Genomic DNA, 24,414 nt, shown 5'->3' on the forward strand with positions numbered 1-24,414 from the left:
GATAGGTTGTAAACTCGGACTAAACTGACAGTGGTTCCAGTATGCAAACATGTAAACACATTTGCAAAGTTTAACAATATAGGGCTATGCATAATGCTCCCAGAATGTTCCCTGACTAGATGCAAATATTTACAGAAGCTTGAAAGCAAGATTGATGATTCTTTGCTTTCAAATAAAATGTTCACAAAAAAAAAAGCAAGTTCGAAAATAAGTTTTGCTAAACTACTGTGAAATTATAGGTACCATTTCTTTGAACCACCGTTTAGTGAAATGTGCTGATGTCTGCTAGTATTTCCAAAAAATATTCATAATGAAAAATCAACCTTTTGGTTTTGTCAATGGGTGCCTTGTTTTGGCATGTTTTTTGTAAAACGTCATTGTTGTGGGAGCTGCTGGTCCCTCATCACTATAAAAAACATTGGCAAGAAGCAATTATATTTTTGGTCTCAAAAGCACACATTGCCTCAGTAGTCCCTAGCACTGAACAAAACTGCATGTCTATATGCTCCTTGTGATTGAGCAAAATTGCTGTCACTCACAGTGAAGCCAGCCGGTAGAAAGATGGAGCGAGAGATAGAATTTTAATAAAACAAAAGGCCTTGGTTAACACCAAACCTAATTAGGGGCCCATTCTTAAAGAAGGTCACAAAAGGACACCCATATTGAATTTCCTTACTTTAGTGCAGATTTATGGCTTTCATTAATTCACAAGGATTTACAGAAGTAGGCCATGAAATCGTACTGCTAGAAATATTTGTGAACTGGATTTTATCATCAGCAAATATGCATGTGTAGATTTGCTTATGTGAAAATCTGTTGAGCGTTTAGAAGTTCACTTTCCCCCCACCACTTTTTTTTCTAGCAGTTGGCGTAACTGGTGTAATTATCCCTATCGTAATTACTCACCATTATAGCAAAATTACTTGTAATTACTTTAGAAGTGTAATCCAGCATTTAGCGCTATTTTCTTAGTGCAAAATGAATCCTAGGGCCCATAGTGCAAAATGGGCCACAGTGTGCACTCTGCACTATGAAAATAGGAGTAAATGCTACTTAACACAAACAACAGTAGCCTGCGGGACACTCGCTCTTAGATCGTAGTCGTTCCTGTGCTCCTGCGGTAGGATTTTTGCCCCAAATTACTCTTAGTTATGCAAGCTGGCATAATCACGTAATGTTGACAATTGTGCATTACAAGAGTAATGTGTAATTACTGAAATTACTCCACTTTCTCCAGCATAATTATAATTTACCCAGGCCTACTTATTTCCCAACCCTGGAAGAAGTTTTACTTCTGCCCTTGTCAGGAGTAAATTTCCAACCTTTCTCAGAATGGGAAAAGATTAGAGTACAGCCGGTGAAAACACCTAAACCTTGCAAGTTAGAAGCTTTGCACCAACTCAAAAGGACATTCCAACCCTAGAACTATTGATTACTGCTACCTCCAGCCCCAGTATGTAGATCTGTAGAAAGATGTTGAAAATAACAGAATTGCTAGTATTCAAACCCTACTACAGTAGGAGCCCTGGCATAATCAAAGGGACAAGTGTTTTTTTTGTTTTGTTTTGTTACAGGACACGTAGATTTGTGAAGCAACCTGTCCCATGGACAAGTAGATATTTTAATAAATTCCACACCCCTGCACCTGGTCTTGCAATCGCTGCTGAAGATGGGGACGGGAGCCACTTGATCATCCAGTTTTACAAAGCACTTGATACGGCTGCCGGGAAACCATTAGTGGCCCCTCAGGGGTGCTGGGCGGCAGACTTGGGCCGGGATCTCTGAGACACAGAATGGGGGGGGGGGGGGAGGAGGGGGGCTATTTGCATTTCCTCAAAAAAGTGTCACGTATCACCAGAATGAAATACATACACTACAACCACACCCACACGATATACCTGACACAACAAAGACTAAGAACAATTTAGGGTGGTGAGCCAAGGCTGTGCCGAGGCTGTACAGCACCGGATGCGGACTACCTGCACATGACCTGGGGATGCACACACATCCAGGGATACTGGGAGCCAACACTGACGAAAATTAAAGCAACCCTGAACCACTCACTGGAGAACATGGTAGAGATATGCCTGCTGGGTAACTTCACTAGTCCCGAACACAAAAGAGTAGGAAGCAGATTTGGAGAACTCGCCCTAATATTAGCTAAGAGAAGGATAGACTGACCACAAAAAATCATCAGTTGTTCTCTTGTGCAGGTGGACCTCAATAATCTGCTGAATAGTGTGTCAAGAAAAATACAACTCTTACATTAGTACAAAAGCTGAAATGAAAAAACCTCTCATTTGAAAAATCAAAGAAAAATGCTTTTCAATCCAAAGAAGAAAAGAAAAGACAAAAAAGAGGAGACCTAAGGAATCTTGATCTGACCAACAATTTCCAACAGGTAGATCTGGTCTGGACAAGCTGGTGGGATTTTTTTATTGCAAAACTATGCCACTAAAAGAAAAAGAAAAAAAACACATGCTTGCTAAATGTAGTAGCCATATGCTTGCAATAAAAATACATTTAAACGCATTTACCATTGCATCACGTTTCTACAGAACACTAAACTAGCAGATGTGTGCTCTTAGAATATAGTGCTCCTTTTTTTGTGAACACACATCCAAGGAAAATCTTCTTATTGGTGTTACGAAAAGGTACTACTGGCGTTGAACTACTGTATCCTAACAGCAGAGTGTAAACACAAAATGATGGCAAAAAAGGAACAAGCAATGCACAGCAGGTTTAATATGTGGACCCAGAGCTTATGGCTTTACCTGTGCTAGTTTCTCCATTGACACTGGCAAAAAGAAATGAAAAATTAAAAATGCCCGCCTCTGCATCATAACGCAAGCACTTTCGAGCAGCCACCTTTGAATGGTTTTCCTTTGAGACAAATCACTCCAAGATGCCCAGCGGTACAATACAAAGCATGTGTATACAGGGGCAGCCACCTTGGAATGATTTTTCTAATAAAGATAACAAATTCCAAGATGACTGCCAAGCTGTGTGCAATCATCATAATGCAGCCTAACACTTTGGCAAATTTAAGAAAATTTTAGTTCACCATTCCAAGAAGGTAAAAAATACATACAGAAATACAGAATACAATATGCTTGTCATGCTGCACTAAGAAGTAACTGCACAAAACCAGGGGGAACCCTATAACTCTACCCTGCCCAGGGTAAATATAACATCGACAAAGAAAAAGATGGCAGGTAGAGACAAATTTAAACCTAAGTTGTAAGAACAGTCCTACATTCTGTTACTTCTGAGTTTATTTCTTTCTCAAATTTATTTCAAACAATTTTTTTCAAATAGCAAAAAGGATCTATGGTAATATAAAACTTATGTACATTACAACGATAACTATAAACAAAATATTACTTCACAAAACACACACAATAGACCACATCTAAGATTTAACAATATAAAAACCCTCTTAGGATAATGCCCTATGTATTTGAATGGTGGTCACTGTTGTAACTCCACATGTGATCCACTTCTATTTGCTAAGAAACTGGGCTTTTTCGTGCAATCAATTATCAACGTGTTGTGCATTTCTTTCACACAAGCGTGATGTAGTGCATCTCAAGTCTTTACAATATAATCCATTATTTGACAAGCCCAACAAACTTGCAATACAAAGAAGTCAACGCGTTTCGGCCTACTGATTTAGGGCCTCATCAGGACTGGAGAAGGGCAATAGTAGTTCTTAGTTATAGAGATAAAAACGGGAAACAGAAATCCTGTATATCATCTTCAGTTAACTCAAGCGATGGACCCAGCTGCTTATATACGCCCATCCGAAGTAAAAACAATGCTGCTAATATCGGCTCCCGTGTTCAGCGCGTCAAAAATGGAGCTAGCACTTCAGCGCGTATACTGAAAAACGCGTCTTCCGTGTTGGAATCGTTACTAAGCGACGTCACGCACTGGAGACGTGCTGGCACTAAGAAGTAACAGCAACAGGAACAACTGGCAGCCGCTGGGCCCTTGCCAAAGTATTTACATAAAAAAAATATATATATATATATATGCTAAAAAAGTTATTTTTGCCCCTACATTAGGGGGCAAAAAAGAAAGAGTCGCACCCAATATGTCTACTCCTCAAGCATAAAGCTTTATTTAAACAAAATTTTGAAGCATTTAAAAAAAAAAAAAAATGGCAACGCGTTTCAACACCAAAGTGTCTTCATCATGGCCAGATTGAAAAAACCTGCACTCTTACCAAACTACACTTAAATACCCCTTGTTAATAAACATAAAAGAAATACTACTCCACATGGGATAATTACAAGAGATTTTTTTCAAGATGGGGGCCACTCAATCAATACTAAAATATGTTTTACATTTTAAATTGAACACCGGTGAGAATTAATACTAAATCACCCAATTCTTAACTAAATAATCATAATCTCCCAAACAAAACACAATTATCAAAAACATGTTCTTAAGAATTCCATAACAAAATAACAATTGCGGGGTAATGCAAAACCCATTTAAAAAATAATCCTCATAACACAAATATACATGATCAGAAAGGTAATAATGCACAAGTTTCTCAAAATTGCAGGTTATAATCAATGTAAGAGCGCCTAGAAAGAAAGACCTTTCTCAGCATTATTACTTCGTTTGTAGGGATAACTAAAGGCTGTGTTTTTTTTCCTTCTTTTTGCTCGTTTTGATGACTTTCTTGATGTTTGGGGATTCTTTGGCTTCGCATTCCTTGGCATATTGAGTTTGACATCTATAGATTGTTGGTGTCAAATAACGGCAGAGGAGTCATTACTTTATTTTTGTCGTAGTGAAATATGTTCTTTTAACTCCTCATTGTTATATATTTTTTATTTTTATCTTTACTTTTATTTTTATTTTTTGTCAGCGCCTTATTTTTGGTTTCTCAATATGAGTAACATTTGCCAGAAGCGTTTGGAAGCTGCAAAGGATTTATTTGATGAAAGTAGTGATATTTCCACAAGTGGCTTGATGATGTCAACTGATGGGGCTGAACCAACAGTCAGGACAATTAAACAACAATGAACGTACTATGAGAAACTGATGAAAAAGGAAATCAGCAAGAGTTGGGAAGTAATTTCGTTGGAGAATTATCTTGAAGTGGGTAGGGTTCCAAGGGGTTTGAGGATTATTATTACCCCTACTTATCAAAACCCTAATCCCAAATTGTTAGAGGATTGGTCGAAATTAATGGCAGAGACTTGCAAGTCGATGCTGAAATTGTTGGTCAAATATGCTTCACAGGATTTAGAACAGGTGACTGCAGAACTATCTAAATTGAAAGAAATTTTGGACAAACATCCAGAACAAGAGCTTATAAAGAACTTCTTGTCTGCGATGGACAAGAGGTTGGAAAAATATGAAGAGGAGATTAAACAGAGGAAGAAACGCAAGTTCCTACGAGATAGGCAAGATTATGCCCAAGGGAGAATTCTGACTTTCGGGCGCAGATTTGATGAAGCAATTAAGCAATATAAGCAGATTGGGTCTCTGAGGCAACAAGAATTGGTTACATCTGAATCTGGTTCTGACAACTATTCGTCGGATTATGATGATACTCAGGCAGCATCTGCTAAAGATTCTGTTCCTTTCACTTCATTGGAAGAATACCGTTTTTTACAAAGAAATCAAACTGGTCGGGGCCGGCCACCAAGAGGAAGAGGAGAAAACAGCGCAGAAGAACAAGGACACGCAGGGGTAGCTGGAAGTGCCAGAGGCATGACAACACGAGGCAGATTTATGAGGCAAACCAAGAAGAAATGACTGGGAAGGTTTCCCCAACAGTTATCAATTTCTCTGAACATCAATTAACTCCGGCTGAATGTTCTCTTTTGGAATTGGGTTTATCTTTTTGCCCCACGGCTGATTTTGATTTCTGTCGGACCAGAATTGACTTATTCCTTTTTGTGCGTAAACTGAAACTTCGAAAATTATTTTTACAGCAAGCAAAAAAGACAGTTGTTTTAGACTCAAATATGATTTCACTCACAACTACTCCTATAACTCCTGAATTGACGTTGAGTGATGTAGATGGCCTTCTAGCTTTGGCTAGTTTGGCCGAGATGGGTACTTCGGGTATGAGTGAATGTGAATCTCTGGAGTCTATGGGCATAGAATTAGGTAGACCCGAGTTCACGCATTTCAAGCTAAAATCTAGATTTAATCCACCTACCACTCATGATTCTATCGATACCTTCATGAAATTGTAATTCGAGATTTGTTTCAGATGTGGCAAACTCTTAAACAGAGGGACAGGGAGTCGAATCTTAAGTTTGAGCAGAGGAGAGCTTTGAAGAGTTTAATTGATGATCGTAATATTGTGATAAAACCCTCAGATAAAGGGGGCAATGTGGTTCTTTGGGATGTTAATCAGTATTGCAGAGAAGCAGAAAGGCAACTCAACAATTCAAGGGATTATGAGATAACTACTGTGTCTAAGCATAATTGTTCGATTGACCGGTATACTAAACTATCTGATTGGAGAGGCAGGGGGTTGCTTAATACAGATGAATATTTGTTTCTTTTGGTTAAAAAAACGATTGCACCATGTTTCTACATGTTACCTAAAGTCCATAAAAATTATTATCAACCCCCTGGTCGACCTATAATTTCTGCTAATGGCAGTTTGTTGGAACGCACATCCATTTATTTAGATTTCTTACTCTTACCTTATGTGTTGGCCTTACCTTTTTATTGTAGGGGTACTATGGACTTTATTTCTAAAGTTGAGGGCATTCCCTGGGAACCTCATTTTTTGTTGGTTACTCTGGATGTGGTATCCTTATATACCTCTATCCAGCATGACTTGGGGATTCAAGCATGCAGATATTTTTTTCGCAACAGACCACTTAGTAAATATGATCATTCTATGATGTTATTAGACATGTTGGACTTTTGCCTAAACAACAATTTGTTTCTATTTCAAGATACCTGGTATCGTCAGCTGGTCGGGACCGCAATGGGAAGTTGCTTTGCTCCTAGCTATGCTGGCATTTTCATAGGTTGGTGGGAGGCCACACAAGTTTGGGTGGAGAAGAATGAAAAGTGGACTAGGTACATTTCTTTGTGGACACGATACATTGACGATCTTTTTTTGATCTGGGAGGGGCCTCGCCAGGCTTTGGAGGAATTTTTGGATCACATTTCTTTCAATACTCTCAATTTAAGATTCACTCGGAAGATACATTCAACAAGAATGGAATTTTTGGATGTTTTAGTGGAAATTAGTGATAATAAATTGCTGACACAGTTATATCAGAAGGATACAGCGGGGAATAGTATTTTGCACGCAGCCAGTCATCACCCTACCAGTTTGAAGAGTAGTATTCCTTACTGTGAATTGCTTAGGGTTAGAAGGAATTGTAGCACCCTGGAATTATATAAGCAGGAAGAGAGTAGGGTGGTGAGGAGATTACGAGCCAGGGTTTACCCCGAAAAGGTGTTACGTAAGGCTTGCGAGATAGTCACTAATCTTAAGAGGGATGCTTTATTGGTTAAGACAACAAAGAAAATAAATTCCAATTCTGAAATGAGGATGATCACGACTTATAACATGGCTAGTCCAATGGTCAGGAGGATAGTGATGAGACATTGGCATCTGGTGAAGAATGATCCCATTATTGGGAAAACTCTATCTCCCTGTCCTCAATTTACCTATCGCAAGGCAAAATCCTTGCAAGATATTTTGGTTCACAGCTATCCACGACGACAAGAGAACAGTACCATCAGTTGGTTCAGCCTGCAGAAGGGTTTTTATAAGTGTGGCAGGTGTAAGGCATGTAGGAATAGCAGAAATGTCAAAATATACAAAACAGTATTTGGTGAGACTAAAAGTATTAACAAGGCCATTTCATGTGTCTCGGATTACTGTATCTATGTATTAAAATGCCCTTGTGGATTGCAGTATGTAGGCAGCACTATTGGCCCTGTTAAAAAGAGGATTTTGGAACATTACAGGGCCACCAAGAATTGTGATACTTCATATCCTGTGGCGAGACATTGGCCAACTCAACATAATAGAGACGCTGACTGTCTGGTATATTTTGGGATTGATAGAGTTAAGAGGAATCCACGTGGAGGAGACAGGGAGAGGATCCTTAGGATTAGAGAATCGGAATATATTCTTCTTCTTGGGTCCAAGACACCAGGGGGCCTGGATGAGGAGCTTTATGTGCATGTTGGACAAATGTGAATACCAATTAGTGGTAACCTTTATTTCGCTGTTCTTTCTTTCTAGGCACTCTTACATTGATTATAACCTGCAATTTTGAGAAACTTGTGCATTATTACCTTTCTGATCATGTATATTTGTGTTATGAGGATTATTTTTTTAATGGGTTTTGCATTACCCTGCAATTGTTATTTTGTTATGGAATTCTTAAGAATATGTTTATGATAATTGTGTTTGGTTTGGGAGATTATGATTATTTGGTTAAGAATTGGGTGATTTGGTATTCATTCTCACCGGTGTTCAATTTAAAATTTAAAACATATTTTAGTATTGATTGAGTGGCCCCCATCTTGAAAAAAATCTCTTTGTAATTATCCCATGTGGAGTAGTATTTCTTTTATGTTTATTAACAAGGTGTACTTAAGCGTGGTTTGGTAAGAGTGCAGGTTTTTTCAATCTGGCCATGATGAAGACACTTTGGTGTTGAAACGCGTTGCCATTGTTTTTTTTTTTTTTTAAATGCTTTAACATTTTGTTTAAATAAAGCTTTATGCTTGAGGAGTGGACATATTGGGTGTGACTCTTTCTTTTTTGCCCCCTAATGTAGGCGCAAAAAGAACGTTTTTTTAGCATTTATAAAGGGTTCCACTACCGTTTTGTTGCACCAGCCTTGCTTGGTGGATGTAGCCGGTATCAGTGGATTACTTTTTTGTTGATAAATATATATATATATTATTTTTTTTTTATTATTATATATTTTTTTTTAAACGTGGTACAGGGAGGGGATAAGTGGAGTGTAGGTTTGTGGGAAGCCTAAAAATAAACAAATGGGAAAAAAACAGGGGTCAGTGCAGGGAGACGCTACAGCCAAGTATGGAGAGGGCTCGTAGGAAGCCTTAAAAAATGTTTTTTTTTTTTTAAAGAGCGTTGTAAAGAGGGGACAGGAGAGCAAAGGACCAATAGGGAAGGACTGGGTGATAGTAATTTGAAGGAAGCCTTTAGAGACTGTGTAGGGGCAGTTGTGTGAGTGGGAATGAGCAGATGGGGGAGAGAAAAAATTATAAAAATATGCATTAAGCCTGGAGAGCTGGCAACAAGAGGTGCGAAATAATTGTTGAGTTACTTTGTTAAGAGGCATAATAGTGTAAGAACACGAAATTCCTAAAATTACGTGAATTAAGCCAGCATAATTTAAATTTTTCACAGGCATACTGATAACCAAATCAAAAAGTAGTTCCCTAATGTCAGTAGTGGAAGGATCCAACTCCTCCTATTAGAAACATGTGAAAGAGAAGCTGCTCCATGGGAAGGACAAATATATATATATACATAAATATATATAGTTTTTTCATATTATTTTTATATTAGATGTGCCTAGCAATATTCAGGTCAGACCAAAAAAACTACCTATTCAGAATGTGAAATATTTAATAAAAAAAATTACATTTAGGTCCCACAGGAATACATCTATAAATAAACAACGTGAATTACATTTTAGAATAAAAAGGAATTAAAGCAGAGTCAGAACGTGTGACAGACTATTCTGCATCGGTGCAGGACATGGCAGAAATGCATCCAAGGGATTGGCGATGACAGGTTCAGGCCTGGGAGAAGTTTAATATGGTGTAGGCCAGTAACAGGGGCAAGGAGAGGGTGGGCCTTGACACAGTGGCCAACACAAATGGACACTATGGGGAGACAAAAAATGAAGTACAAGTTTAGTCACGTACAGGGAATGATGGGTAAAGGAACCATGGCACGAGGGGTGGGCGATGGGAGGGAGAGGGATTATCACAACATTATTTCCGAACGGAGATAAATGATTTACGAAACTTTTTCAAGCATACTGTGTATACCTTTTTTTAAATTCGAAATGTGCCTAATTGGAACTTCAAAATTATATATGTTTTAACAGGGAATTACCTCTGTCTGCTGCAACAAGTAGTTACAAGGCAAATTAGGCGTTTCTGGAGGTGTGCCTCAAAGATCGTGATTTAAAGGCATCTTTAAAGCAGCAGATCTAATTCTGTTATTTATAATATATGTTTACAGCCTCTCAAAGTGCTCTCTGGTAGCATTTTTCCCCTTCATTTCATTTGGCAGTTTTGTGAGGCGCCACTAATAACCGCGGCTTCATGTAGGCGCCATAAAACCCATCGTAAACCAAGAGAAGTACTTTTACAAGGCATTGGATGCTTTCCATTCTCAAAGATCTCAATGAAGCCCCTTTTACTATGCACTACCACCTGGACTTGGACCAACCAGGTGATCTAATTCAAGCTGAAAGCTTGACACAAGATCCACAAATCCTGGCTCAGCTCTTTCTCCAAAGGTTCGCTCATGTGCACCGGAATGTGGCTCACAACCATCACACAGCGCGAGCTTTGATCCACTGGATACTATGGCTCACATTACAATTCACAAGCTCATCATCCTTTTCCCTGGATGGGCTCTTTCTTTTGGATTCTTTTGTTTTGTTTTCCTTCTCACTCTGAAGGCTGGGCAAAAAGTACCCCAGCTGTACATTACAAGGATAATGAAAGCTGCCATGATGATACGGAGGCAAGAAGCCGCAGGGTGAGTACCTTTGTAAGGTCATGCAAACCTGTGGTGACTTGCAATGTCCCCTACACATACGGTAGGGGGTATTTTAATCCTAATACATGGCCCTTATACCTTTCCTTCATTCCTGAAGACACTGTTGTCCCCTTCCATAGCTGGCAAGTGTGCATGTGACACCATCAGCCCACCCTGCTTTATAGCGAAAACACTTTGCACGGCAAAAATTACAAGTACATGAGGACCTACACTAAAAGGTGCAGAATGCATATAATATTGCTAATGACAGGACGCGCTGTTGGTTTCACACCTGCACTTGTTGACAAGCAAAAACACCATTAATAAGAATAATTAAGGGCCTACAAAATTAGTGGTGATCTACAGAAGACAAGTGTGCAGCGGACACGAATTCGAGTGGGGCCCTTCTTCTGTACTCCGTGACAGTGAGGTTAGAGGGGGCCCTAGAAGCAAAGTCATTAAGAAGAATTGTGTCCAGTACCAGGCAAGACAGGACCCAGCTAACAGTAGACTGGTTTGTAGCTCAGTGGAATTAGGATCCTGAACCCAAGAATGATCTAACTACCTGGCATCACCATCTTCCTGGTTCCAGTTAATGAAACCATATGTACTCAATCAGACAAAAGCCCTAGGAATCCTACCTGCAATCACCAAGACAGAACATGTACCATAGACCTCATACAGGAAACTCCACTATTGAGGGTCAGGGTCATCCTGAGAGAAAGAAGAGAAACATTTGTGTCTAGAATCAGCCTCCTTAAGCTAACCTCAGGGAGGGCTGAAATAGAAAGAAGTGTCCACTTAGCAAAAACTTCAGGTTGCGAAGAGCACGCGCAACAACTTGCAGAAAGTGAGCTGAGACCCCTAGGCTTTCATCACTTAGATACCCCTGGAAAGAATGACAGGCACTCTTTGAAGTTAAGAGTTGAACTGCTACCACTGCTAGGGCCCAGTTAAAAAGCTAGAATGAATGCCAGGGTCGGATAATACTGAATAAAAACTTTTAGGATCCAACAGAAGTCTTCTCAATATCAGAATAACCAGAATGAAGAATGGAGACCATTTTACCGGGATCTGAAAAGAAATAGCAACCGCTGTATGCAAACAAGCATTTGCAATGCAATAGGTCTCGCATTTGTGAGAGTTAGAGCTATCAGCGTTGTAAATGGCAATGTGTTTTACCTATGTGTTTTAGTTTGGAGTGTAGTGGATGTATGCCAGGTGCCACAGCAACCCTCCCAGGTCTCTCGCTGCAGGAGAGAGGACACAACAAGGCCACCGTCCTGGGAGTATTTTTGCCTCATTCCTACAGACTGGCTGTGATATCCTAGAGATGTAACCCTTTCTAGTGTGCTTACCTCAACTTTTATAGCACCAAACAAGCCAAAAAGAGACACCTTTGTGGTATTTAACCAGGAGAATGAGGGGGTCAAAAGAGTTAGTAGCAAAGAAAAGTGGGTAGCCATAGATTTCTGTGTGTTAAACTTTTAACGGAATTATTCCTCTACATTGGCAATACCAGCGTAACTTTTAAAAACACTGACTGAATACAAAGAGAATAACAGAAGAGGAAGCTTAACTGCAAATAAATTATAGTGACTTTGTTAAGAATGGCACCTGCTTTGCAGAGCTATGAAACGCCAGAATCTGTACTACCCAGCTGTATGTTTAAAAAAAAGAGTTATTCCCAGACTGCCCCAACAGGCACCAGGGGAGAGGATGTGGCATAAGGGCCAGACCTGCCGACCTGGGGAACACAGTTCGAGTCTCAGCACTGGCTCAACATCCTGTGATTCTGGGGAAATCAATTAATCTCCCCCTGCTACCAAAAATGAATGTGTTCTTGTGTAACGTAACCGGTGCTCATGAAAAGCGCTGTTATACGTTTGTATCGAGTTTGCGCTAACTGAACTCTATTTGAAGAGGCCAAATTTACATCCAAAGGCTGGATGATTATTGCTATCAGGCTGGAGGCCATGAAGTGCTTGGGTCTATAGTCACGACTCCTTTTCCACCATTTTGGAGACAACACCTTTCGCCATCTTCTTGCCTAGAACTAACCTATGTGCTTGGTGGGTGACCCTCCACAGCTTATCAATAGCTGTGCTGTCGCCTAGTGAAATCAGTTGGTTAATGCACCCACTGCAGAGGTCTTGACAGAACAAGAATGTCACAGATTACAATCCTGACATAGCTTTTTCATCTCTTCATCTCTGCAAGGTTGATGCAAATGAATTATAGTGATTTTGTTAATAATGGCACCTGCTTAGCAGCACTATGAAATGGCATAACCTGTATTACCAAACGCTATATAAAAAAAACGAGGTACTGCCAGAGTGCCCCAACACGCACCAGGCAAAGAACCCTATGGGAGAGGATGTGGGACAAGGGCCAGAGCTTCCTACTTCGGAGCTAGGGAACACGGTTCGAGCCTCGGCCCAACATACTGTGATTCTGGACAAATCACTTAATCTCCCCTTCCTACCAAAAATGAATGTATTCTTGTGTAATGTAACCGGTGCTCATGTAAAGTGCTGTAATAACTTTGTATCAAGTTTGCGCTGTATAAAAATGAAAAAACATAAATAAAGCACTCCAATACCTTTGTGTCAAGTTCACGCTACATAAAACTGCAAAAAAGAAAAAAAAAAAAAACAGACACTGCAAGGGAACAACAAGGTACCCGAATCCAAGGAAGTTGAAGAAACAACATACCGCCATGAGCGAAGCAGCGGGGCAAAAGAAAATATAGTGCGCCACACTAAGTTGCCTTTCCCATAGTGCAATAAACCATGTAACAGGGTCTGTCTCCAAGGTGGTAACAAAACAGCCTCAAGGTGGGACAAACGTAAAGCATTTACCAGCAACATTAAGGAATTTTTGAGAGGCAGGCCCAGGAATGAATGAAAGTGATGGGCGTGGTTAAAGACCACAGAATAGATTCCAACATGTCGAGAAAAGCAGCGCAATCTGCTCAACCTAAAAAAGAACAGCTGAAGGCCGAGATTTAAAGTCAATTGTAATTGCTAACTCATCACAGCAAAAATAAACCAGCTGAGTCAGCAAAAAGATGCCAAATATCTCGAGCACTTCAATGTAAATATTCTAACATACTGGGGCACTACAGGTTAAAACATACTCCATATGATACAACTCCCTCCATAAATATACAACACAGACAAAATTCTACTCTTCAAATAAGGAAGCCAAATAAAATTATTAAATAGGTACAAATACAAGATGTGGGAATGTTTACAAGAGTTGAAAGAATAATTGCTGGAAGGCATGGTAGGAAATAGTGTAGATTTATTTGCATACTTACATAAAAATGCATAAATCGGATGCACAATGACACCCCTTTGTGCTTTTTCCTTTTAATCATGCAGAAGATACACCCGGTCATTCTTACCTGTTCAATGCTCGGCTTCTCAAATGGGGGGCTTTCCAGGGACCCCTCCACCACTGGCTTTCCCATCTGTAAGATGCACTTTCTCAACAGCTGGGAAAGAAAAGGGAAATATTTAAACTTCATCAGTTTTAGAATTAACTTGCTTATTGAATTCAAAATTAGTCTTTGACAATCTGCGTATCCCACATATAGACTAAGTCAACATGTAAACAGCTTCCGGTGACAGACCAGTAAGCTGACGAAGATGGAATTTTTATTTTTTTAAAGGTACTAGATTTTTTTCAGCTCTGAGTTCTCATGGGAAGGGGATTTCCATAATTTAATTTTTTAGTAAGAAGAAAATATTCTCTTTCAAAAAGCATCAAACCTTTTTGATTGCCTATCTGGAAAGGGAAACATCCTGAACGACGACTCCGGAACAACGATTACGTTGTTAACACAAGCGGAACTAGCCTTGCGTTAACTACTCCCTTTTTCTCTGCCTCAACTACGCATGTGCTGAACAAAGCACATGCGTGGTTAAGGCAGAGAAAAAGGGAGAGTGCATCGGGAGAGGATACGGTCAGGTAAGTGGGGCTGGGGCAGGGTTGGGGGGGTGCTTATAGGGGTAGGGGGAGGTTGTGTTCTTTTTTTATTTTATTTTTTAAATGGGCGGAGGTGATGGGTCGGGCAAATTTTGTTTCTAGGGGCTGGCAGTCAGGGTACTTGGTTTTTACGGTGGGGTCGGTGTAGTTTTATTTTGGGGGGTGGGGTTGGGTAGGTTTTTATGCGCAGGGTGGGTGGTGGTATTGGGGTAGTTGCTTTTAGGGGTGGAGAGTCGGGTAGTTTTTTTTTTTTTAGGGCAGGGGTGGGGGGACGGGGTAGTTAGGTTTTTAGGGCAGGGGTGGGGTAGTTTTGTGTTTAGGGGAGGGTTAGGGGTCAGGGTAGTTTTGTTTTTAGGGGTGGGGTGGGGGGCAGGCTAGTTTTGTTAGGGGTGGGGATAGTTTTATTTTTGGGGTGGGGGTCTGTTTTTAGGGCAGAAGGGGGGAATCGAGGATGGTTTTAGGGCTCAGTGTGGGTGGGAGGTATTGGGGTAGTTTTCTTTTTAGGAGGGTGGCAGGGGATGGAGTAATTTTGTTTGCGGGGGTAAGGGGGTCAGGGTAGTTTTGTTTTTAGGGGTAGGGTCAGTTTGATTTTGTTTTCGGGGCCGGGTGGGTCAAGGTAGTTTTGTTTTTAGAGGCGGGGTGAAGGGTCGGGTATTTAAAAAAAAAAATTTAGGGGTGTGATTGGGGGTCGGAGTAGTTTTAATGTTAGGGCGGGTGGGGGGGGAATCAGGGAAAGTTTAAGGGCTCAGGGTGGGTGGGGGGTGTTGGGGTTCTTTTGTTTTTAGGGGTGGGGGTCAGGTAGTGTTTTTAGGGCAGGGGGGAGGGTCGGGTAGTTGTGTTTTTAGGGCGGGGGGCATGACATTCCGGGCATGACATTCCGGGCATGCCTTTACAACAAAAAATCATTGTTAAGGCATGAGGGGTAAAGGCATTTGTGGTAACAGCGCGGTCGTAGTTCCGACCGCGTTGTTCAGGCATGCGTGGTTCCACACATGCGTTGTTCCATCATACAACCATCTAGAAGGAGTGCTGGGAAGAATTTGGGTTGCCCTTATCCGATCATGCTTTGCTGGTGTAGGATGTTTGGTCATGAAGTCCATGCTTTTCTGATTTAAAACAGTCCCAGTGGAAGCATGATGAGGACGGTGGCATGATATATTAATAGCCAACAGCATCAGGATGAAGTGTATACTTTTGTGGGTGCAGCCAAAGTTCAATCCATGTATACTGACAGTGTTTAAGGCAGACAGGTGGGCCGTCATGCCAGACCTAAGAAGGGTATTTAAAAAAAGCCCTCTGGGCGGAAAGGGATTGTTAAAGTGCAAACTGTTTGTGAGCCCCAGTGCTCAAGGGTAAAGTGCAAAAGTGGATTTCACTTTGCAACCCTTAAATTCAACAGTGCCTACTGCCCTGACTCTGGTGTGCCAACCATTTATCACCAGTCAAGAAGCTTTTATCCTGCCATAAAAACCCAAAGGACGCTAAACGCAGACTACACACAAGTAGTTAAGGGCCAGATGTAGGAAGGTTCCCTTTTGCGAGTTGAAAATTGCGAGTCCCAGCGACTCGCAATTTGCAACTCGCAAAAGGGAATGCAGAAAGGTGTCTCAGACACCTTCTGCGACTCGCTATGGGGTCGCAAAGACCCACCTCATAAATATTTGAGGTGGGTCGCAGTTTGCGACCCCATAGCGAGTCTAGGCACTCACGGGGATGGTGGCCTGCTGGAGACAGCAGACCACCATGTCCGTGACTGCTTTTGAATAAAGCAGTTTTTTTTTTTCTTTTTGCAGCCCGTTTTCCTTAAAGGAAAACGAGCTGCAAATAGAAAAAATACTGAAACCTTTTTGTTTCGTTTTTTTTCAGAGTAGGCAGTGGTCCATAGGACCACTGCCTGCTCTGAAAAAATATTTTTGTTTGTATTCACAAAGGGGAAGGGGTCCCATGGGGACCCCTTCCCGTTTGCGAATGAGTTACCATCCACTTCAAGTGGATGGTAACTGCGAGTTGATTTGCGACCGCTTTCGCGGTCACAAATCAACTCTACATCTCGATGCGGTCGCAAATAGGAAGGGCACACCCCTTCCTATTTGCGAGTCGTTCCGACTTGCAAAATGTGTTTCTGCATCGCGTGAGGCCTTTTGCGCCTCGCAAACGGCGTTTTTCGCCGTTTGCGAGGCGCAAAAGGCTACCTACATCTGGCCCTAAATGTTTTCCATTTGTTTTCTTAAGTTAACTTGTTTGTTAAAGAACTTTGAGCCTGATTTAGAATCTGGCGGACAAGTTAGTCCATCGCAACAGTGATGGATATCCCGTCCGCAGAAATCTAAATCACATTATATCCTATGGGATATATATTTGGGCTGAACGGGTCATCCGTCACCGTTGTGACAGAGTTATCTCGTCCGACAAGATCTAAATCAGGCCCTTAATTGGTTACACATTTTATACTAAGATAAATTAATGTAATAAATACCTAGATAACTTTGCCTACTTTCGTGCCCGCCATCAAGAACTAAAGCAACGCCGAAACTATACGAAACAGAAGGATTTATCTGAGGTTTATTAAACGTGTTATAAACTCAAAACATGGGGCTGACAAATGAACATTATATGTGTTCTACAAAGATAATTCATTATATGCTTAACAAAAGTACCTAAAAAGCACACATTGTTTACAGAAAAACGGATATATTACCAGAAATGGAATCAGAGACATTGCTTGGTTAGCAGTCATGAAACTACCCATAAAAACAGAGGGCGCAGCAGGGTCTGCCTGATGCCATGCACCCATATGCGAACACAAAAAACAGGAGTAAGAGTTTCTATAAGACACAGTCAATATAACGGTATGTGCTCTAACCTTTTCAATTTGTGTGTGTGTGTTTTTTGTTTGTTTTTAAAGAAATACTATTTTTTGGGTGTAGGGTTGCATTTTGTAATTTGGTCTTGTGTAATGTATGTTCAACTCCTTCCGTGCAAAAAAACAAGGAGTCGCCCGTTTCTCACCAAGCTATAATTTACAAATCAACCAGCCTTTCTAGGTTTGGGAAGGTGGAGTCAATGAAACGCTGACAGAGACACTGCACTCTCTCCACCTTCTAAATGGATAGTGACCTGTTTACGTACAAGACACCCCACCACCATCTCATGTGAAGGATATCCACACTGCAGTCTTACTATGCCAGGGCAGCAACCCTGGAACCAGTAAGGCCCTCCATGGCATCCGCTGAGTAATCGCTGCATTACATCTTTCCTCTTTATGGATTCCTCAGGTCCTGGAGAGCAACAGCCCTTCAAAAAAGTCAAGCTCATCCCAAAGCCACATGTGGCGTAGCCAGCGGTCTCGGGGTCCCTCATCTATTCCTAAGCACGGTCTTCCTTCCTGCCTAAATAATCACGTGAGCCGAGGCATGTCGAGTGACATACAGTGAATGTGGCTAAGGCGAGATTTCCCTAGTGGATGAGTGATGTTCAAATGTGAGGAAATGGTAATGTGCAGGGAATGTGATGGAGAGATGATGTGTGCTTTGGAGGAGTGGTGGCATGGTTATGTGCAGTGACTGTGATGGAGAGATAATGTGTGCTTTGGAGGAGTGGTGGCGTTGTTATGTGCAGGGAGTGTGTGGAGATGTGATGTGTGCTTTGGAGGAGTGGTGGCGTGGTTATGTGCAGGGGGTGTGATGGAGGGGTGATGTGCGCTTTTAAGGAGTGGCGGTGTGGTTATGGGCAGTGTGTGTGATGGAGAGGTGATGTGTGCTTTGGAGGAGGAGTAGCGTGGTTGTGTGCAGGGAGTGTGATTAAACAGTGATGTGCTTTGGAGGAGGGGTGGCGTGGTTATGGGCATGGAGTGTGATGGAGAGGTGGTGGGTGCTTTGGAGGAGTGGTGGCGTGGATATGTGCAGAGAGCGTGATGGAGAGGATGTGTGTTTTGGAAGAGTGGTGGAGTGGTTATGTGCAAGGAGTGTGCTGGAGAGGTGATGTGTGCTTTGGAGGAGTGGTGGCATGATTATGTGCAGGGAGTGTGATGAAGAGTTGTAGATGCTTTGGAGGAGTGGTGGCTTGGTTATGTGCAGGGAGTTTGATGAAGTGGTGATGTGTACTTTGGAGGATTGGTGGTGTGGTTATGTGTAGGGGGTGTGATGGAGAGGTGATGTGTGCTTTGGAGGTGGGGTGGCCTGGTGGTGTGCAGGGAGTGTGATAAAACAGTGATATGTGCTTTGGAGGAGGGGCGGCATGGTTATGGGCAGGCAGTGTGATGGAGAGGTGATGTGTGCTTTGCAGGAGCAGTGGCGTGGATATGTGTAGGGAGTGTGATGGAGAGGTGAGGTGTGATGGAGAGGTGGAGTGTGTTTTGGAAGAGTGATAGCGTGGTTATGTGTAAGGAGTGTGCTGGAGAGGTGATGTGTGCTTTGGAGGCATGGTGGCGTGGTTATGGGCAGGGAGTGTGATGGACAGGTGTAGGTGCTTTGGAGGAGTGGTGGCGTGGCTATGGGCAGGGAGTTTGATGGAGAGGAGGGGCGCGTTGGAGGAGTGGTAGCGTGTTTATGTGCAGGGGTGTGATGGAGGGGTGGTGTGTGCTTTGGAGGAGCGGCAGCGTGGTTCTGTGCAGGTAGTGTGTGGGGAGGTGATGTGTTCTTTGTAGGAGGGGTGGCGTGGTTGTGTGTAGGGAGTGTGAGGAGAGGTGATGTGTGCTTTAGAGGAGTGGTGGCTTGGTTATGGGGAGGGAGTGTGATGGAGAGGGGTATGTGCTTTGTAGAAGTGGCGGTGTGGCTATGTGCAAGGGAGTGTGATGGAGAGGTGTAGGTGCTTTGAAGGAGTGGTGGCGTGGTTATATGCAGGGCGTGTGTGGAGAGGTGATGTGTGCTTTAGAGGAGTGGTGGCGTGGTTATGTGCAGGCAGTGTATGGAGAGGTGATGTGTGTTTTAGAGGAGTGGCGGCATGGATATGTGCAGGGAATGTGATGGAGAGGTGATGTGTGTTTTGGAAGAGGGGTGGCGTGGTTATGTGCAAGGAGTGTGCTGGAGAGGTGATGTGTGCTTTGGAGGAGTGGTGGTGTGGTTATGTGTAGGCAGTGTATGGAGAGGTGATGTGTGCTTTAGAGGAGTGGCGGCATGGATATGTGCAGGGAATGTGATGGAGAGGTGATGTGTGTTTTGGAAGAGTGGTGGCGTGGGTATGTGCAACAGTGTGCTGGAGAGGTGATGTGTGCTTTGGAGGAGTAGTGGTGTGGTTATGTGTAGGGAGTGTGATGGAGAGGTGATGAGTGCTTTGGAGGAGTGGTGGTGTGGTTATGTGCAAGGGAGTGTGATGGAGAGGTGTAGGTGCTTTGGAGGAGTGGTGGCGTGGTTATGTGCAGGGAGTGTGTGGAGAGGTGATGTGTGCTTTAGAGGAGTGGTGGCGTGGTTATGAGCAGGGGGTGTGATGGAGGGGTGATGTGTGCTTTGGAGGTGTGGTTATGGGCAGGGGGTGTGATGGAGAGGTGATGTGTGCTTTGGGGGAGTGGTGACGTGTATGTATGCAGGCAGTGTATGGAGAGGTGATGTGTGCTTTAGAGGAGTGGCAGCATGGATATGTGCAGGGAATGTGATGGAGAGGTGATGTGTGTTATTGAAGAGTGGTGGCGTGATTATGTGTAAGGAGTGTGCTGGAGAGGTGATGTGTGCTTTGGAGGAGTGGTGGCGTGGCTATGTGTAGGGAGTGTGATGGAGAGGTGTAGGTGCTTTGGAGGAGTGGTGGCGTAGTTATGTGCATGGAGCGTCATTGGAAGGTGATGTGTGCTTTGGAGGAGTGGTGGCATGGTTATGAAGTGCAGAGAGTGTGATGGAGAGGTGATGCGTGATATGGAGGAGTGGTGGCGTGGGTATCTGCAGGCAGTGTGATGGAGAGGTGATGTGTGCTTTGGAGGAGTGGTGGCGTGGTTATATGTAGGGAGTGTGATGGAGAGGTGATGTGTGATATGGAGGAGTGGTGGTGTGGTTATGTGCAAACAGTGTGATGGAGAGGTGATGTGTGATATGGAGGAGTGGTGGTATGGTTATGTGCAGCCAGTGTGATGGAGAGGTGATGTGTGCTTTGGAGGAGTGGTGGCATGGTTATGATATGAAGGGAGTGTGATGGAGAGGTGATGTGTGATATGGAGGAGTGGTGGCGTGGTTATGTGCAGGCAGTGTGATGGAGAGGTGATGTGTGATATGGAGGAGTTGTGGCGTGGTTATGTGCAGGCAGTGTGATGGAGAGGTGATGTGTGATATGGAGGAGTGGTGGCGTGGGTATCTGCAGGCAGTGTGATGGAGAGGTGATGTGTGCTTTGGAGGAGTGGTGGCGTGGTTATATGTAGGGAGTGTGATGGAGAGGTGATGTGTGATATGGAGGAGTGGTGGTGTGGTTATGTGCAAACAGTGTGATGGAGAGGTGATGTGTGATATGGAGGAGTGGTGGTATGGTTATGTGCAGCCAGTGTGATGGAGAGGTGATGTGTGCTTTGGAGGAGTGGTGGCATGGTTATGATATGAAGGGAGTGTGATGGAGAGGTGATGTGTGATATGGAGGAGTGGTGGCGTGGTTATATGCAGGCAGTGTGATGGAAAGGTGATGTGTGCTTTGGAGGAGTGGTGGCGTGGTTATATGCAGGCAGTGTGATGGAAAGGTGATGTGTGCTTTGGAGGAGTGGAGGCGTGGTTATGCACAGGGAGTATGAGTGAGAGGTGATGTGTGCATTGAAGGAGGGAGGTGGAGTAAATTTGATGGGGGAAAGATGTATGTGTTGGACAAGTGATAGATGAACATGAAGCAGGCGTGATGTCTGCATTGGATAGGTGATATGCAGCTGGTATGTGATATGCACTGAGAGACTGACATGCAGTGCATATGATGAAGCGTGGTGCGTCTGCTTGGGTGGGTGGGTGCTGTACAATACGTCTGATGGTGGAATAATGTGAGGCACTGGAGGAGGCGTGGGACAGAGTGGTGACATCCCACATGTGACAGAGGTCTTCTATGCAATGCCAGAAGATGTACAAGAAGTGGTGGAGAGGTGATGAGAGGATGATGCAACGGTGAAGCGCATGGACCATGAGACTGAGTGCTGAGACAAAGCGAGAGACAGTTACACTGCGCAACTCCTCGTAAGGGTGTGTTACGTGTTCCACACAGTGTACAAGGGGAACCGTAGGCGGTGTCTGTTCTGGAGCATCCATGGCAGGGTTCACAGAGAGTGAACCCCCGAATGCCTTACAGACAAGGGTACAGATAGTAGTGTTCACCTACTGGTCTGGAGACCCAACCCGAGTAATGACTTCAACTTAAGTGAATAAAACTGTGAACCAAACTCCGATGCTCCCACCAAAACGTCGGCCAAGCTTTAGCCGTCAGGAGGTGAAACCATTCCTTCTTCATATGCAGAGATGAAGAACTGGTGGCTGCGTAATCTGTTTCTATCACAAATGTTCACTTTTGACACATAATCACGCTATACGGAACATAGAAAAGGGGCAACAGGGCAGCCCGCTTACACCCATTGCTTTCGTTGAGTGTCGTTCACATTTCATTTAGAAAGATCCTACAAGACACCATGAACATAACTGGCAATAGGCTTTTAGCCAATGGCTTTATTGCAAGTGTCACTCAAACGTCAGGCCAGCCCACAGGACACTCATTGGCCAATTGGCGTATTACTCCCTCCGAGTGGCTGAACTCAGCTTGTTTACTAATCTGAATATGAATCCATAAGGGACACGTGACGACAAGAAGCAAAGCGGTCCATTACGACATCATTAAAGATTAACTTTTGTTTAGTCGGTGTCGCGCAGCACTGGAATGGTGCGCCCTTTAATTCACCACATGGTGCTCTGACACACTGACGAGTGCAGAAAACCATAAAGTGTGATTTAGGCAGTCAGACTGAGCAAAGTGAGCTGTTTGCATCACTAGGATGGGAGACCATGCTCTTGAGTGCTTGAGGTGCTTAAGAGTAGGGATGTGCATGTGTCCAGCAAGTATCAGTCTGTGTATCACGAGTGAACACTGGCTTCTGGCATCTAATGTGATCTGCTGGCCATGCGCTTGAACACCTCTAGTAAACTGTGGCTCATAACACTGCATGAAATCAAAGACTTTACTGAATTTGAAGCTTGAAAGAAGTCACATTCAAGTCAACCCAATCGCCCCTGACTTTTATGGCGTCACACTCCAGGTCAACTGAAAGGACCTCTGACTTCTATGGACTCACATTCTAGGTCAACTCAATTGACTAACACGGGGGGCTATACCCAGAAACATGTGTCTAGAGATATACAACACTACCTGCGCCCACTAAGGTGACAAACTACTGCCTACAAATGAAGTAAGCATGAATTTGTTCGCATTTACCATAATGCAATGGGGCAAACTGCATGCTGGGGTGTGAGGCAGTGTGCTCCCAACTGTTTCGTATTTAGCCAGGCTCCCTTGAGCCAGCAAGCGGACGAGCTTCGGTTGATGCACCTGTCTGCCCATGAGTGGAAATGAGACCTGAAAGGTCTTTGGCAGCATTTCCTGCAGCCCCAGAGAAAAGCCTAAAGCTCTCTACTGATGAAGAGCTAAACCCAGAAACATGTGTCTAGAGATATACAGCACTAGCTGCACCCACTAAGGTGAAAAACTACAGACTACTTAATTAAGTAAGAACAAATTTGTACTACATTTACCATGATGCAATGTGGCTGACTGCATGCTGGAGTGTGGGGGAGGGTGCTCCCAACTGTTTACTGTTTAAAAAGACTCCCTTGAGCCAGCAAGCTGACGAGCTTCAGTTGATGTGCTTGTGTGCCTGCAAGTGGTACTGAAAACTGAGAGGACTTTGTCAGCATTTCCAGCAACCCAGTGATAATCCTGCTGTGCATTACTACTTTTGGACAATGATGACTGATATTGCCTGGGGACATTGAACTGTGGTTTATTACTTCATGGTGCCATTGATGCTCTTTTTAGGTCGGGCCTAGGCAGCGTGCATGAGCTGTCTCTCAACATGCTGTAATTTACTTCTGTGGGCTTTCACCACGCCCATCACTTTCATTAGTTCCTTGGTCTGCCTTTCAAAATTCCTTTGGTTTGTTAGGTAAATGCTTTAGGTTTGTCCCGCCTTGAGGCTGTTTTGTTCCGTCCTTGGAGACTGACCCCGTTACATGGATTATTGCATGATCGGCCATGTATCTTAGTGTTGCCACACTACTTTTTAATTTTGCCTCTCGGCTTCGCACTCGTGGTATGCTGTTTCCTCCTCTGGCATCTTGGTGTTTCTTTGCCGTGTCTGCACGTGACGAAGGTTATAAGCTGAAGGGGATTCTATTTTATATATTTATATAGCACAAACTCGACCGGAAGATTGGAGGGCTTTACATGATCACCGGTTAAATTTGCATCCCCAATACTAAAGTTTAGCAGTTGAAAAATATACAAACTAGGGCCTTTTAAATAGAAAACAACACAAGGGAAACCCTCAACGCAGCTATCCACAGTACAGTGGGAGAGCCGATACTACAATATTCACTGCACTTGAGAAACTTTGCGGGCATTTCTTTTACAACACATTTTTGACCATAACACAGCCTGTGGTGGTCCCTGGACAATAGGACCACCACCAAAATATTTGCATGACATACTCTTTCTGTCCAACTCAT

General features: G+C 43.1%; 1 protein-coding gene across 2 annotated transcripts in view; it reads right to left on the bottom strand.

Moving 5' to 3' along the window:
• Nucleotides 1–24,414, bottom strand: part of KAT2B (lysine acetyltransferase 2B) — a 257,000-nt gene that overhangs the window by 123,454 nt on the left and 109,132 nt on the right. For both annotated transcript variants that reach the window (XM_069212065.1, XM_069212064.1), the window contains exon 4: nucleotides 14,172–14,261. In XM_069212065.1, the coding sequence (XP_069068166.1) occupies nucleotides 14,172–14,261 (90 nt within the window). The remainder of the gene's footprint in view (nucleotides 1–14,171; nucleotides 14,262–24,414) is intronic.

This window comes from Pleurodeles waltl, chromosome 10 (genome assembly GCF_031143425.1).
Source record: "Pleurodeles waltl isolate 20211129_DDA chromosome 10, aPleWal1.hap1.20221129, whole genome shotgun sequence".
NCBI lineage: Eukaryota > Metazoa > Chordata > Amphibia > Caudata > Salamandridae > Pleurodeles > Pleurodeles waltl.